This window comes from Caenorhabditis briggsae (assembly GCF_000004555.2).
Source record: "Caenorhabditis briggsae complete genome, chrI, whole genome shotgun sequence".
NCBI lineage: Eukaryota > Metazoa > Nematoda > Chromadorea > Rhabditida > Rhabditidae > Caenorhabditis > Caenorhabditis briggsae.
In genome coordinates this window covers 1829905-1845019 of record NC_013489.2, presented here as the reverse complement: position 1 = coordinate 1845019, position 15115 = coordinate 1829905, and the positions used below count along the sequence as shown (strand labels likewise).

The 15115-nt window shown below is 38.9% G+C and overlaps 3 protein-coding genes and 7 non-coding genes across 10 annotated transcripts in view; 5 read left to right on the top strand and 5 right to left on the bottom strand.

Moving 5' to 3' along the window:
* Positions 1 to 413: 413 nt before the first annotated feature.
* On the top strand, positions 414 to 3385 carry CBG22025 (the record flags this gene model as incomplete). The annotated part of the gene is made up of 8 exons (XM_045241322.1): positions 414 to 418; positions 467 to 523; positions 864 to 1398; positions 1457 to 1542; positions 1938 to 2049; positions 2551 to 2796; positions 3134 to 3273; positions 3322 to 3385. 8 exons carry the CDS (start codon positions 414 to 416, stop codon positions 3383 to 3385), a joined length of 1245 nt encoding a protein of 414 aa, XP_045097454.1.
* On the bottom strand, positions 567 to 638 carry CBG28995. Its single transcript has one exon. It is a non-coding gene (tRNA).
* Positions 738 to 809, top strand: CBG28450. The gene has a single exon. It is a non-coding gene (tRNA).
* A 176-nt stretch (positions 3386 to 3561) lies between the features above and the next one.
* On the bottom strand, positions 3562 to 3633 carry CBG28516. The gene has a single exon. It is a non-coding gene (tRNA).
* A 212-nt stretch (positions 3634 to 3845) lies between these two features.
* CBG28249 lies at positions 3846 to 3917 on the top strand. Its single transcript has one exon. It is a non-coding gene (tRNA).
* Positions 3918 to 4163: 246 nt separating this feature from the next.
* The window catches only part of CBG22023, a gene marked incomplete at both ends in the record, with an annotated part of 14823 nt that continues 3871 nt past the window's right edge, over positions 4164 to 15115 (bottom strand). The window contains 14 exon segments of the mRNA XM_002638773.1: positions 4164 to 4259; positions 4306 to 4512; positions 4696 to 4822; positions 5068 to 5192; positions 5943 to 6228; positions 6326 to 6431; positions 6856 to 6967; positions 7041 to 7211; positions 7937 to 8170; positions 8495 to 8636; positions 8687 to 8823; positions 9997 to 10477; positions 10499 to 10668; positions 10907 to 10981. Coding sequence (XP_002638819.1) covers positions 4164 to 4259; positions 4306 to 4512; positions 4696 to 4822; positions 5068 to 5192; positions 5943 to 6228; positions 6326 to 6431; positions 6856 to 6967; positions 7041 to 7211; positions 7937 to 8170; positions 8495 to 8636; positions 8687 to 8823; positions 9997 to 10477; positions 10499 to 10668; positions 10907 to 10981 — 2469 coding nt within the window.
* On the bottom strand, positions 11410 to 11481 carry CBG28242. Its single transcript has one exon. It is a non-coding gene (tRNA).
* Positions 11673 to 11744, top strand: CBG28837. The gene has a single exon. It is a non-coding gene (tRNA).
* On the top strand, positions 12274 to 14822 carry Cbr-hsp-70 (the record flags this gene model as incomplete). The annotated part of the gene is made up of 3 exons (XM_045241318.1): positions 12274 to 12360; positions 12909 to 13907; positions 13953 to 14822. The coding sequence occupies 3 exons, from the start codon at positions 12274 to 12276 to the stop codon at positions 14820 to 14822; spliced, it is 1956 nt and encodes a 651-aa protein (XP_045097453.1).
* On the bottom strand, positions 15012 to 15083 carry CBG28817. The gene has a single exon. It is a non-coding gene (tRNA).

Sequence of the window (15115 nt, the reverse complement as noted above, 5' to 3'; positions counted from 1 at the left end):
GCAGATTACTTTTTCTTTTTGTAAATTTCGCAGGTCTATTGTTCTTTTTCATTTGAGAGCATTGTAAAACCCTTTTCTTAAATTTTTCATTTAAAATATGTGTTTTCGTTCAATTAGAAGGTTTGGATTGCTAAAAATCTCTGATATTGAAATTTTACTATAACTTTATTCGTTTTCAAGCTAGAACATTGATTTTAAAATCATTCGAAATAGAATAGAATGATCAATTTCACAAAGTTCCAAAATCAATTGACCGTTTGACCGAGAATACTGATAAAATGATGACCATCCAAAACTGATAAAGACTAATTATGATCTTATTAGTCCACTCCTTGCATCATCAATCAGTGATAAAAACCCCCGAATTTTCGGTTGTTAAATTTCATTTGTAATCATTTCGGTTGGTGGACAAAATGAGGTGAGTGGTCAATATACTATTCTATTCAAAGTTTGGAAAAAATTTCAGCAAGAATTTCGATTGGCCAGTTGGAAGCAATGAGGCTAAGGACCGTCTAGGGGAGAGGTGAGTCTTAAAAACTGGCTGTAAAAACAGCAAAAAAGAAATCTGCGTTCGGGGGGAATCGAACCCCCGTCGAATGCTTGGAAGGCATCCATGCTGACCATTACACCACGAACGCACACTGAAAGCACTGCCGCCTTGTTGTATACAAGGTAGCGGCAAAGCGCGGAGGCAGCCACAACAATATCTACGGCTTGTAAGGTTGCCTTCAACATGCGCGTTCGTGGTGTAATGGTCAGCATGGATGCCTTCCAAGCATTCGACGGGGGTTCGATTCCCCCCGAACGCAGATTTGTTTTTTATTCTTTTTAATTCTTTTTCCTTATTTTTAAACCCCTTTTAGATTCTCCCAACTCCATTTGGACACCAAAATCTCGGCATCCCATGCCAAACCATTAACCAACGCTGACCCAGTAGTGGTCCCTATCTATCATTCCTCAACTTATCGCTTCAAGACCATCGCCCAATTCGACGAGCCCAACCATGGTTCAAACTTCGTCTACCGTAGATGCGGAAACCCGACGACGGAAAACGTGGAAGTTGTGATAAATGAGATTGAAGGAGGAGCCGGTTCCCTGCTGTATAATTCGGGTCTCGCCGCGATTAGTGCAGTGTTCTTAGAGTTCTTGGGTGCTGGAGCCCATTTGATTTCCATGAGTCCAATTTATAGTGGAACATCTTCATTTATAAATGAGACTTTGAAACGATTCGGGGTGGAAGTGACATTTGTCGATGTGGAGAAGGAGGCGAATTTCGCAGAAGCCGTGGAGAAAGCAATTAAGTCGAATACCAAGATGATTTATTTCGAGACTATTGCCAATCCAACCATGGCTGTTCCAGATGTCTTGGGAACGCTAGAAGTGGCAAAGAAGCATAAGGTATGGAGTGTTTTGTCCATAGAACAAACTTGCCCTACTGTACAAAGTAATGTTTCAGATCCTCACCTGCATCGATGCCACATTCTCCTCCCCCTACCTCATCCAACCTCTCAGCCTTGGCGCTGATATCAGTCTTCATAGTTGGTGAGAACCTTGCTTAAAAACGGGTCATAGCTTCCTCCAGGATTAATATTTTCGGACCAACTAAAATGGATATGATAGAAAAACGCAAGATCTATAAAATGCCACTATTTGGAAAACTATTGCTTTACTATGAACAAAGTTACATGCCATAAAGATGGGACCGCGTTTTTATCCTGTAACTTTGATCGTAGACAAAATACAGTATTCCAAGGAGTAACATTTTGTAGTTCTTGAGTTTTCCTATCATATCCAACTCAGTTGATTATAAAATTTTGATCGTAAAAGAAACTTTGACATGGCCCGCCGGGGCCCGTCTTGGGGTCGTTTTCAAGTATTCAAAGTAGCCCTCACTCTGACTATCTGTATATCTAAATGTCCAGATGGTCTCTTTTCAGCTCAAAATTCATTGGAGGGCATACCGATGTGATTGCTGGAGTGGTTACCGTAGCTAGCTATGATAACTGGAAGAAGCTGAAACTTCAGCAGTTGACTACTGGAAGTTCACTGGTGAGCTTTAGGCATTTGGGATTGTGAATTTTGAACTAGAAATTTTGAAGTCTTTGAAGTATTCTAAAAATCATACTTGCAACGGGCCGGGCCGGGCCGGGCCTTCAAAAAATTGGTCAGGCCCGGCACGGCCCGGAAGGCCCGGAAGGCCCGGCCAGTTGGCGCCAGCTTAGATTTTTGAGCAAAAAAAGTGTGTTTTTTTTGGGAAAAAGTTGTTTTTATTATCTATTTTAAGCTAAATTGTAAATATTGAATTTGTAAATGTTTAAACAAAATTTTTGAAAAAATATTTTTTTTCCTGAATTTTTCCAAAGTTGATATCGAAGAAAAAATTGCATTTTTGAAGCAAAATAACAGTTTTCCCTCGAAAACTAGTTTTTTTGTTTAAAAATTATCAAAAAATTATCAAAAAAAATTTTTTTTTGAGAAATTTCGACCAAAAATATTCTTGTCCGGGCCTTCAACGATTTTTGCAAGTACGCTAAAAATCTAAAATTGCAGTCCCCCTACGACGCTGCTCTCCTGACACGTGGCTTGAAAACCCTGGCTCTCCGTGTCGATAGAATCTCTGAAAACGCTCAAAAAACTGCCGAATTCTTGGAGTCACATCCGAAAGTCTCTCATGTCTACTACCCCGGATTGGAATCTCATCCACAGCACAGATATGCAAAGCAAGTTATGAACAAGTTCTCTGGAATGATTGCTTTTGATGTTGGAAGTGCTGAAAATGCGATTAAGTTGGTGGAGGTAAGAGTTTGAACAATTACAAAAGTACTTCATATTTTTCCAATTGGCTTGAAACTTTTAGAGATTATCAAACAAACATAGAGCTTCATTTTTGTAGTTGACAAGTTTTCTGAGAATTTTGAACCAAAAAAGATATGCCAGCTTGATTAGAATGGACTTTCTGAGTTGTACTCGAAAAATAGGTCATATTTTAAATAACTGGAAAAGCACTTTAAACTTTTCCAAATAGTTTGAAATTTTCAGAGTTTACTAAACAAACCTAGAGCTATACTTTTGTAGTTGAAAACTTTTTTGTGCAAATGCGCCCTATTGAGATATGACAGTTTGATTGTTGCAGTCCTTGAAACTCATCATCCATGCTGTATCATTGGGTGGTACTGAATCTCTAATCGAGCATCCGTTATCCATGTCTCATGGCAAACAACTGCTTCGTGATTCAGACGGACCTACGGTGGCTCCAGGACTTTTGAGATTCAGGTGGGAGAAGTTTCTAGAAATTTCTGGAAAATTTGATTATTATTTCAGCGTCGGAATCGAAAACGTTGAGGATATCATTGGAGACTTGAAGCATGCATTGGATCAGTTGTAGATTGTATTTTTTGTCAATTTTTATAAATTTTGCAATAAAAATATGATTCAAAAATCCTTTAAAAATGATTATATTTGCTGTAAGAATTTGAATAAAAAATCTGAAAAAATCTTTTAAATGCTCTAAAATGAAAAAGAACAACAATCCTGCAAAATTTACAAAAAGAAAAAGAAATCTGCGTTCGGGGGGAATCGAACCCCCGTCGAATGCTTGGAAGGCATCCATGCTGACCATTACACCACGAACGCACACTGAAAGCACTGCCGTTTTGTCGTATACAAGCTAGCGGCAAAGCGCGGAGGCAGCCACAACAATATCTACGGTTTGTAATTTTGAGCAAATTCTCAACGCCCCTCTGAAAACACTTCCCTTGTTAGTCGCCTTGTCGTATATAAATCAGCGGCCAGGCGCGGCGGCAGCCACCGCAATATGTACGCCTTGGAAGCTTTAATGAGTGTGCGCGTTCGTGGTGTAATGGTCAGCATGGATGCCTTCCAAGCATTCGACGGGGGTTCGATTCCCCCCGAACGCAGATTTCTTTTTTATTCTTTTTAATTCTTGTCATTTGACACCAAACTCTCGGAACTTCCTTTAAATACAAAGATTTTTTATAATTTTTTCCAGAGGCACAAAGATAAATAAACATTTATTGGAAGCAGTAATAATTTCGATAATCAATTGAACTAAAAAAAGCCAAAAAAATTAGAAATCACAATTCCTCTCTGCTCTCCTCCGTCTCTTCTCTCTCCTCTTCTGAATTCTTCAGAATCCTCTTCTCAATCACATTCGAAATCTCTTCATCCAATTCTTTCCACTCGCCAATGATTCGTTGTGCCGAGCTGAGTTTGGGCTCTTTCGTCAGCGGGTTGTTACACTAAAAATTGAAAAATCGATAAATCAAATAATTGATCTTTACCAACCAGATCAATCGTTTTCGCCGTCTTTTTGCTCCGATCATCGCACCAAGTTTCACACCAAAGCCAGTTTTGTGGGAGGGATTTGATCGGGACCTCATGGATCATATTGTTGGGGAGGTCTTGGTCCAAATTTGATAAGCTATTCGGGTCGGCTGATAGGTTGTCATAGCGTCCACGTAGACGATCACCAGCGGCGAATTTTCGAAAAGCCTGGAAATTATCAATAGAGCGCGTTTCCTCTTTGGAAAATGCATTTTATAGCATTCTCAATGAAGCGAATTCACGATAAACAGTTTTCCCTAACTTCTCGATTTAAAGTTACTTTAAAGCGATTTTCAAAGTTTTCAAGTTGCCAACGCGCTCCACTGAAAATTCTCAATAGAGCGCATTTACCTTCAAATCCACGACATAGAGTGCACTGATATGATAACGTCGTCCCATCAGATGCGTATTCCAGTATCCCGTTTTCCAGAATCGAAAACCGTCCATTTCTTTGCGACTCTCACAGAATGGGACGTAGCTGAAAATTGGAAGTTTTGGAAGTGCGCTCTATGGCTAATTTTATTGTTCTGGCGTCATTTTGTTAACAAATGCGCTCTATCGAACTTTCCGGCAAGATGGGAGTTCGTTAGAGCACACTTGCTCTTAACTAAGAAACTGGGCTTTATTGCTAATTCTTAAAGTATCTTAAAATCTCAAAAAAGCTGTTAGTTCGTTAGGGCGCATTTTCTATATATCTTAGTGAGCAAGTGCGCTCTACCGTACCCATATGGCGATCCTTTCAAATCGAAATCCATCAATTCTAATAAATCGGCTCGGACCACTTGATCGGCATCGACGAAAATGATTTTGTCAACGTTCAGCGGGAATAGGACGTCGAGGAAGAGAATCTAGAAAATATTGCCTTTATTTGAGTAAAAATCGATTTCCAAAAAACTCAATTTTTCAATTTCAGGCATTTTCAGCCGATTTTCAGCCGAAACTCTCGGAGAAAGTTTATATTTTTTTTAGAGATCTTTCAAATTTTTTCGCATTTTTCCAATTCAAATTCGGGCAATTTTCAGCTAATTTTCAGCCAATTTTCTGATGAGAATTTTGAATTTATCTGGGTAAAAATCGATTTTTATTGATTTTTAATAGTTTTCCTATTCAAATTTGGCTATTTTTTGCCAATTTTCAGCTAAAATGATCGGAAAAATTTCAGTTTTTATTAGGGTAAAAGCCAATTTTTATTGATTTTCAAAATTAAATTCTAGACATTTTAAGCCGATTTTCAGCCAAAATTCTCGGAAAACTGTTGGATCTTTGGGTAAACCTCGATTTTTATCGATTTTTTAAAATACAATTTCAGGCATTTTCAGCTAATTTTCAGCCAAAATTCTTGGAAACTTTTGAACTTTTCGTGTGAAATTCCATTTTTTTTCAAATTTTTTCGCATTTTTTCAATTCCAATTCAGGCAATTTTCCGCAAATTTTCAGATAAAATTTTCGAATTTCTCTCGGTAAAAATCGATTTTTATTGATTTTCAATAGCTCTTATATTCAAATTTGGCCATTTTTCGCCAATTTTCAGCCGAAATTCTCGGAAAAATTTTAGATTTTTTCAGCCGAAATTCTCCGATTTTTCCGATTTTCCGTACCTTATAACCCCACATCACTCGCTGTTTCTCCGTCTGCTGGTGCAACCATTTCGGCCATTTATACTCGACCAACTCGTATTCAAACCCATAGAAATCCGCCAAAATCGGAATGGATTCTTTGAATTTCGGCGATAGATAATTTTTCAACAGCCAAAATTTCACTTTTCCACTTTGCGTATTTTTCATCACCGACACAATCATAATTCGCATGAATCGCTCGTAGAGGTGTCCAGATGCCAACGAGAACACGTTGATGGTTTCAGAAGGGGGCGGAGTCGAGAAGAAGCTAGAAAAAATCGAGTTTGGATGCGTCGCGTGTCGGCGCAGCGGTCTTTTTTGCGACGGAGCGCACTTTCTTTGCACAGAAATTTAAAAATTCAAACTTTTTCGCTTTTTCCATCAATCTTCCCATTGCCGATCCCTCTTTTTGCTCCTTTTTGTCCTCAATTTCCTCCACAACTAACTGGGTCCATTTTCGAGTGAATGAGTCTGAAAATTAGCAAAAATCTTATTTTGGAATTTTCTATAAAATTTGAATTTTTGATTATCAGATTTTTTTTTTCAAAAAATTCAGAATTACAGATTTTTTTGGAATTTTCAATTTTTTCTTGAAAATTCGGTTTTTTGGAATTTTTGAATTTTAGACTTGGAATATCAGATTTCCCAAAATTTCCGTTTTTTTGGATTTTTGGAATTTCGGAATTATCGAAATTTAAAATATTTTAAAATTTACAATTTTCAAAAATTGACGAATTCTGAATTTTCGATTTTTTGATATATTTTTTTTCGAAATTTCTGAATTTTTGATTTTTTTAAAAATTCGAAATTTTCGTTTTTAGATTTTTGGATTTCTGGAATTTCGAAAATTTCGAATTTTTTGGAATTTTCAAACTTTTCTGATTTCCTACCGTACCTACAACTACCGTAATCTTCCCATTCACTTCTTTTGAATCGATTTTCTGAATCCAAAAATTCTCCGAAGACGTTCCGTTTCGAATTTTCAAATCCCAAATGCCAGGTTCCGCCTGAAAATTTCAATTCCAATTTTTTGAATTTCGTCCGTCTGTCTATCCAAATGTCCAGATGCCCGATGTTCACCTTTAACTGAAAATACCCTAAATTTCGCATCACAATCGTATCGTATTTCGTATTTTCAGATTTTAGCTCTAATTCCAGACCATCCGACGCGTCACCGGTGCCGGATTTTTGGGATTGACCTTCGACGAGAATGTGCTCCAAACTGAATTCCGATTCGACGTCTCCAGAAGTCTGGAATTCAAAAAATGTCGAAAGTTTTCTGGAGTTTCTAAATTTTCGATTTTTTTTTGAATTTTCAGTGATTTCGGAATTTCTAAATTTTCGATTTTTTTTGAATTTTCAGTGATTTTGGAATTTCTAAATTTTCGATTTTTTTTTTTGAATAAATTTTTAAGAATTTTCGAATTTTCGGTATAAAAAATTTTCCAGAATTTTTTGATTTTTCAGAATTTCCGTCTTGAAGCTTTTAGAGTTTTTAGAGGCGAGGATATGCATTTTTAATCTAAAATACGCTAATTTGTAATTCCGAGAGACGCAGACAGCGAAACATTCGAACTGTCTGCGTCTCTTCAAAACTTTAAATACCTATATATCGGGTTCTAGATGAGCTAGAAAAGTTACTCTTAGACAAAAATGTGTCAAATTTGAAGTTCTATGAAATATTCAAATTCCAGAAAAATGTTTTGAAAAATTCTGCAATTTTAGAATTTTTAAAATAGAAATTCTCATTTGACATTTTTTTTTGTCTAAAAATCACTTTTCTAGCTCATCTAGAAGTCGAGATCTAGGCATTTGAAGCTTAGGAGGTGAGAGACGCAGACAGTTAGAGTGTCTCGTTGTCTACGTATCTAGCCTCCTAAATTTCAAACGCCCATATCTCGGCTTCTAGCTAAGCTGGAAAAGTGACTTTTAGACAGAAAATTGTCAAATTTTGAATTCTGTTTCGAAAAAATCACATTTTCCAACAGAATATTATCCAAATCATCATCAGCCTTCTTCACTTCAATCATCCATCCGTCGTTCGTTTCCACCGACATTGTCAGCAGTTGTTTTTGTGGAAGATTTGAGAAAATCGCCGATTGATCTTTGATTTTTCCATTTTCATCAAATTCCAAAAATTCTGAAGCCACAAATCGATAAAATCGCTTGATTGGCATTTCGTGGAGCTCGCTTGAAGGGTTGAAGATGATCTGAAAAAATGTAGTTTGTAGTCAATTAGGGCGTATTCAATTGAACGGAATTACATATTCAATTGAACGGAATTAATGGGACGTTGCCTTAGACTATTTTTCTCAATAGAGCGCACTTTATGTAAAATGTGCTCTATTGATAAATCTATTGTTTTCAATAGAGCGAACTTTCTCTAGCATACATCCGTTGTGTATAGCTCCAGTGATATTATCGATGGAGTGCGTTTGCTTTCTGTATTATAGGACGTTTCAAATTCGCTCTATTAACAAATGTCTTGTTCTCAATGGAGCGCGCTTGCTCGTTTCGTGTCAAATGCGCCCTACCTCAACTTTTGCATTCAACACATTGCTCATCAATTTGACAATTGACACCAAATGCTGAGCTTCTCGAGAAACTGGATTCAGAATCCATGTGATCGTCGAATATGGAGATTCCGGATTTTTGGGCGGGAAAATGATCAGATTTCTGGAATTTGAATTTTTTGGAGTTTCTTTTTCTGGAATTTCCAAAATGACCTATTTTCTAGATCCTTAAAATTGTCAAAAGCGACACGAGGAACATCTTTTTTGTAGATTTTTGATAAAACTGAGAAGAATTTAATGGTGACGTCATCCTGATTGGGGAAGTGCTGGGAGAGGAAGGCGGAGGTTTTCTGGAATTGAATAGTGGGATTTAGGGAAACTCTGAAACAGAAGGGCCCCCATACTGTCAAGTTTGCGCTCAATTATCTCAGCTCCTATAAGAGATATCAAAAAGTGGTTAACTGATAAAATGTTTGTGATATTATGATGAACAATTTATCAGTTGACAATTTTCATATATCTTTGTCAGGGACCGAGATAAATGGGCTCAAAGTTGAAAATCAGGGGGCCCTTTATATTAAAGGTTTTACGGTATTTTATATTTATTTTAAGAATTGGAAAAACTCCAGAATATCTAAAAAATTAGATCTGAAATACTCAAAATTTTGAAAATTCTAGAAAATCGGGATATTTGAAACTCCAAAAAAATCCAGATATTTTTCCAACTTTCTTCTCTAGAACTGTCTTGAAATTTCAATATTTTGGAAGTTCAAATCAGGAAAAAAATCTGAGAATTCTGTCAGAATCTAACTTTTGAATTTTTGAAAAAAAAATGCAAAAATAGCAGAATTTACAGAGTTTGAATATTGAAAAATTTGCAGACGTTTCGGAACCACGACGTTTCAGAACTTTTCTGCATTCTTGTATAGTGGTTTTTGCCCACCAAATGAGCATTGCTCATTTCAATTTTGTGCTCTTCTGTTTTTTATTCGTTCTCATCTACCGTACTCCAAATAGTGTTCACACTCGGTATCTCTCAAAAAATCGAAAAAAAACTGAAATTTTCAAAAACGATTTCTAGAAGTACCGGCGAACATGAGTCTCCTTTTCGCGTACTTCTAGACATCGTTTTTGAAAATTTCAATTTTTTCGATTTTTTGAGAGATTCCGAGTGTGAACACTATTTGGAGTACGGTAGATGAGAACGAATAAAAAACAGAAGAGCACAAAATTGAAATGAGCAATGCTCATTTGGTGTGCAAAAACCACTATACAAGAATGCAGAAAAGTTCTGAAACGTCGTGGTTCCGAAACTCCTGGTTCTGAAACGTCGTGGTTCTGAACTATTGGGTTCTGAAACGTCGTGGTTAAGAAAAGTTTGGTTCTGAGACGTCGTGGTTCCGAAACGTCTGGTTCTGGAACGTCGTGGTTCTGAAACGTCCCGGAGCCAAAAATAAGCTGTTTTTCATTCCTAAAACCCAAAATTTCCTTTTTTAGCTCAAAAAGCTTCAAAATTCCCTCACCTTCGCCCCTCGTTCTTTCCACAAATTCTCCAAAAACTCAAAATCCTCAATTTCCAAAAATTGCTCTTTCTCATTTTCTTCAAATGGTCCAATAACAAGTCCATTGAAAATTACAGCCATTTCTCCTGCTTTAATTTCATTTTTCCTCAAAAAATTCGAAAATTTCCTTGCTCCAATGCATGATTCCTGATTTTCCAGCCTCAAAATTGCAGATTCCAGATTTTCAGAATCAGAAGGGCACGACGAGTCTTCTGAATCTGAAGACGTCGTTGGATTCGAAATCAGCGCGATTTTCAGAGGAAATTTCAACGATTTTAACCATTTGGTAATCGATAATCGATTTTTTGTATTTTCAAAGTTTGCGATGATCGCCAGTGTGGGATTTTCAGGATTCTCTGAAGCTTCTGAATCCAATTCCACAAATCTCCTCTCGTTGAACGCTTTGACGATTCTGAAAAATTCAAATTTGGCGCTGAAAATTCTCAAATTGTTCTTCTATTACCTCATACTAACTCTGGTTTTCAGATCCGGATTCGTCTCCTCTTTCAGCCAAAAATCGTCGATTTTCACAGAATCGGTGATTAGACGTTGGTAGAGCGCGAGTTGAAGACGTAGCGTTTGTTTTTGGATATTATCAAAGAGAGCGGCGTCGAAGGATTCAGATGAGGAGGTCTGGAAACAAGAGGGTCAGAGGATCAGAAGAATCCTTAGAATCCCTAGAATTCAGGGATCTAGGAATCTGAGAATCCTGAGAATCTGGGAATCCTGAGAATCTGGGAATCCACGAATCTAAGAATCTAAGAATCTTAAGAATCCAGGAATCCAGGAATCTAGAAATTCAGACATCCAGGAATCTAAGAATCCTAAAAATCCAAGAATCCAGGAATCCTAAAATCAAGGAACCAACCAAATCCAGTGGATATCCATTGAGAAGTGCCTGTGGTCCTTTACCAAGACCCGTTTTCAACAGGAATTCGTTTCCATTCTGTAAAATTTGGATTTTAAGTTTTCAAATTTCAGTTTTCTGAACAATTGAAGGGTTACTGTAGGAGAAATTTTCTTTAAAAATGAGTGCTCCCAAAAGCTGAAAAGTTGCCTGAAAATTGCATTTTTAAAGTTGAAATTCGGTCTGAAATTAAGTCAAATTCGCAATTTTTGGAAGGAAAGGATTACTGTAGAAGTCGAAAGGTTACTGTAGGAACGCAATTTCAAAAACAGCGAAAATTGAAATTGCTGTGAGAACAGCTAATTGTGGAGTACTGTAGCAAACTAAAACTGCAATAAAGATCAAAAAACTAGCGAAAAATCCACCTTCGAAATCATCGAATTTCGAATTACTGTAGAAAACCAAAAACTTCAAAAAAAGCTAATTGGGTTACTGTACCTCTTGCTCCTCTCAAAAAAAGGGGAATCTGCGTTCGGGGGGAATCGAACCCCCGTCGAATGCTTGGAAGGCATCCATGCTGACCATTACACCACGAACGCATAGAACATCTTCTAGAACATTCCAAAGACAATACGAAGCTGCTATCTCCGATAGATTATCCGTTTTCCTTGGATGAACAAGGAACTAGAATAAAAAGAAAATCTACTTTCTGGTCAGCTAAAGGAAAGGGAACATCTATCGGAGATAACGTCTTCGTATTGTTTATGGAATCTTCTAGAAGATGTTCTATGCGTTCGTGGTGTAATGGTCAGCATGGATGCCTTCCAAGCATTCGACGGGGGTTCGATTCCCCCCGAACGCAGAGTTCCCTTTTTGGGAGAAGGAGGTACAGTAATCCAGTAGATTTTTTGGCTTTGCTACAGTAACCAAAATAGGCTCATTTTCAAGGGGAAATCTCGTCGCTTGCTGAGGAGTCCTACTGTACTTTTAGGACTGTTTTTAGCATCACAATCATTCCAATTCCTTCTTCTAGAACCTTCTGTGCTCTCTTATCCTGCAGACTTCATAGCTCATAGTCCACAAACCAACAAAACAACTAGAACATTCTAGAATTCCCCCTTCTTCCTCACTCCCTAAAAACTGCCTCGTAAACAACAATCCACCCCTTTCTCTCTCGTCTCTCTTGCACTCTATTTCTCCCCAAAAAAACATGGGGAACGTTCTGGCAAAACGAGATAGCATAGCGGTCAACAGGAGACGCAGACACCGAGCACGCCTCTCAAAATGCATCTAGAAGGTTCTAGAAGGCGTTGTGATCAGGGCTATAAAAGCTAGGAGGTCAGGGAAACGGTCAGAATTCAGATTAAAATTTGCTACTACAAACTACAAAAATGTCTTCATGCAAAGCGATTGGAATCGACTTGGGTACCACGTACTCCTGCGTCGGTATCTATCAGTATGGAAAGGTGAGTATCCTAGTCTAGGCAGGCTGTCGTACGGTCGGTCGCGTCTGGCCCATTTAAACTTCTAAGAATTGATTTTGGGCCGTTTAGAACAAAATCTAGGTCACATAGGATTCAACGATAGTGTCATTTAGCTCCAAATTTGGCCAATTTTAGGGCGAAATCTAAGAAATTTTTAGAAGTTAGGCTATTTTAAGGCCGATTTTAAGCCGTTTTTAGAGCTAAATTTGAGCCTTTTTTAAGGCCTAATTTAAGTCATTTTTGTTTTGACTAAACTTGAGTAATTTTTAGAGCCACATTTAAGCCGTTTGAGGTCCAAATTTTAGCTATTTTGGGCTAGATTTAATTCGTTTCTTAGAACAGAATTTAAACCATTGTTTATTGTCAAATTTGAGCCATTTTCAAGGGCCAATTCAGTTTGTTTTCAGGACCAAATTTAAGGCATATTTATGCCCAACTTCAAGCTATTAGGATCAAATTCGATTTAATTGAGGCTATTTAGGATGAGGAAATAGGCTGTGATCCAAATTCTCAATTAAAATCCTTATATCCCATATTTCCAGGTCGAAATCCTCGCCAATTCCGATGGAAACAAAACCACCCCATCCTACGTGGCATTCACCGATACTGAACGTCTCGTAGGTGACGCTGCCAAAGATCAAGCTGCTCGCAATCCAGAGAACACAGTCTTCGATGCGAAACGTCTCATCGGACGTCGTTTCGACGAGGAAACCGTTCAATCCGACATCAAGCACTGGCCATTTGCAGTCAAACAAAAACAGGGAAAGCCAATGATTCAGGTGGAAGTCAAAGGCGAGAAACGGGAGTTCAGTGCAGAGGAGATCTCAGCGATGGTGCTTCAGAAGATGAAGGAGACCGCGGAGACCTATCTAGGACATAATGTCAAGGATGCAGTGATTACAGTACCCGCCTACTTCAATGATAGCCAACGGCAAGCTACTAAAGACGCAGCTACCATTGCTGGTCTCAATGCGATTCGAATCATCAATGAGCCAACTGCAGCCGCCTTGGCTTATGGATTAGACAAGGGGATCACTGAGGAGAAGAATGTGTTGATCTTCGACTTGGGAGGCGGCACTTTTGATGTCTCCATTCTCTCCATCGCCGAAGGATCCATCTTCGAAGTTCGCTCCACCGCCGGAGACACTCATCTCGGAGGAGAGGACTTTGACTCCCGAATGCTTCAACATTTCATGACAGAAATTAAGAGAAAGACTGGAAAAGATATCTCTCCGAACCCACGAGCCATTCGACGTCTTCGCACCGCCTGTGAGCGTGCAAAGCGCACTCTGTCAAGCTCCACCGAGGCTACTGTAGAAGTTGACTCGCTGTTCGATGGTGCTGATTTCTATTCAAAGATCACGCGAGCCAGATTCGAGGAGCTCTGTGCGGATTTGTTCCGGAAGACGTTAGAACCCGTGGAGAAGGCATTGAGAGACGCCAAGATGGATAAGGCTAGAATTGATGAGGTGATATTGGTGGGAGGATCTACAAGGGTGCCAAAGGTTCAGAAGTTGCTCAAGGACTTCTTCAATGGCAAGGTGAGTTTGGCGATTGCTCTCATATCTCTCAAATGAAAGTTTCAGGAACTCAACTGCTCTATCAACCCAGACGAAGCAGTTGCCTTCGGCGCTGCCGTTCAAGCTGCAGTCCTTTCCGGCGTCAAAGATGACACTATCAAAGATGTCTTGCTCGTCGACGTGGCTCCTTTAAGCTTGGGAATCGAGACTGCTGGAGGGGTCATGACCAATCTCATCGATCGTAACACCCGTATCCCAGCAAAGGCTTCCAAGACATTCACTACCTATGCCGACAACCAGCCAGGCGTCTCTATCCAGGTCTACGAAGGAGAGCGAGCTATGACAAGAGACAATCACCGACTTGGAACCTTCGAATTGACTGGAATCCCACCAGCGCCACGTGGAATTCCACAAATCGATGTGACTTTCGACATCGATGCAAATGGTATTCTCAATGTCTCTGCGGAGGATAAGTCTACAGGAAAATCCAATAGGATTACGATTCGCAACGAGAAGGGAAGACTATCACAAGCAGATATTGATCGAATGGTTAACGAAGCCAAGCAGTTCGAAAGAGAGGATGCTCAACAAAGAGACAAGGTCAGCGCCCGTAACCAATTGGAGGGATACGCGTTCCAAGTGAAACAAGCTCTCGATGAACATGGGGATAAGCTGAGCTCAGAGGATCGTAGTCGTGCTAGAGAAGCCGTCGAGGACACTCTTCGTTGGATGGAATCCAACACTTTGGCTGAGAAGGATGAGATTGAGGCGAAGGATCGGGAATTGAAGGCGGTGTGTCAGGCGATTCTAACTAAGATGCATCAGCAGGAGAGTGGTGGTCAGGGAGCGAATTGTGGAAGTACACCTGGATCGGGAGGATTCAATCCGAGCAACTATCCAGGCGGTGCTGGACCCACTGTTGAAGAAGTTGATTAAGAAGATCTCATTTTGCTTTTATTTTCTTTGTAAATAAAATTTTGCCTTTTTTAAACCAATAAATCATATAGCTTTGAAAAATGCAGTCAAAAACTTTAAGCTTCGAAATTGGCCAATTTTGGAGTACTGTAAAAACTAAAAACTGCAAAAAGGCTAATTGGGTTACTGTACTTCTTCTCTCAAAAAATCTGCGTTCGGGGGGAATCGAACCCCCGTCGAATGCTTGGAAGGCATCCATGCTGACCATTACACCACGAACGCATAGAACATCTTCTAGAAGATTCCAATGACAA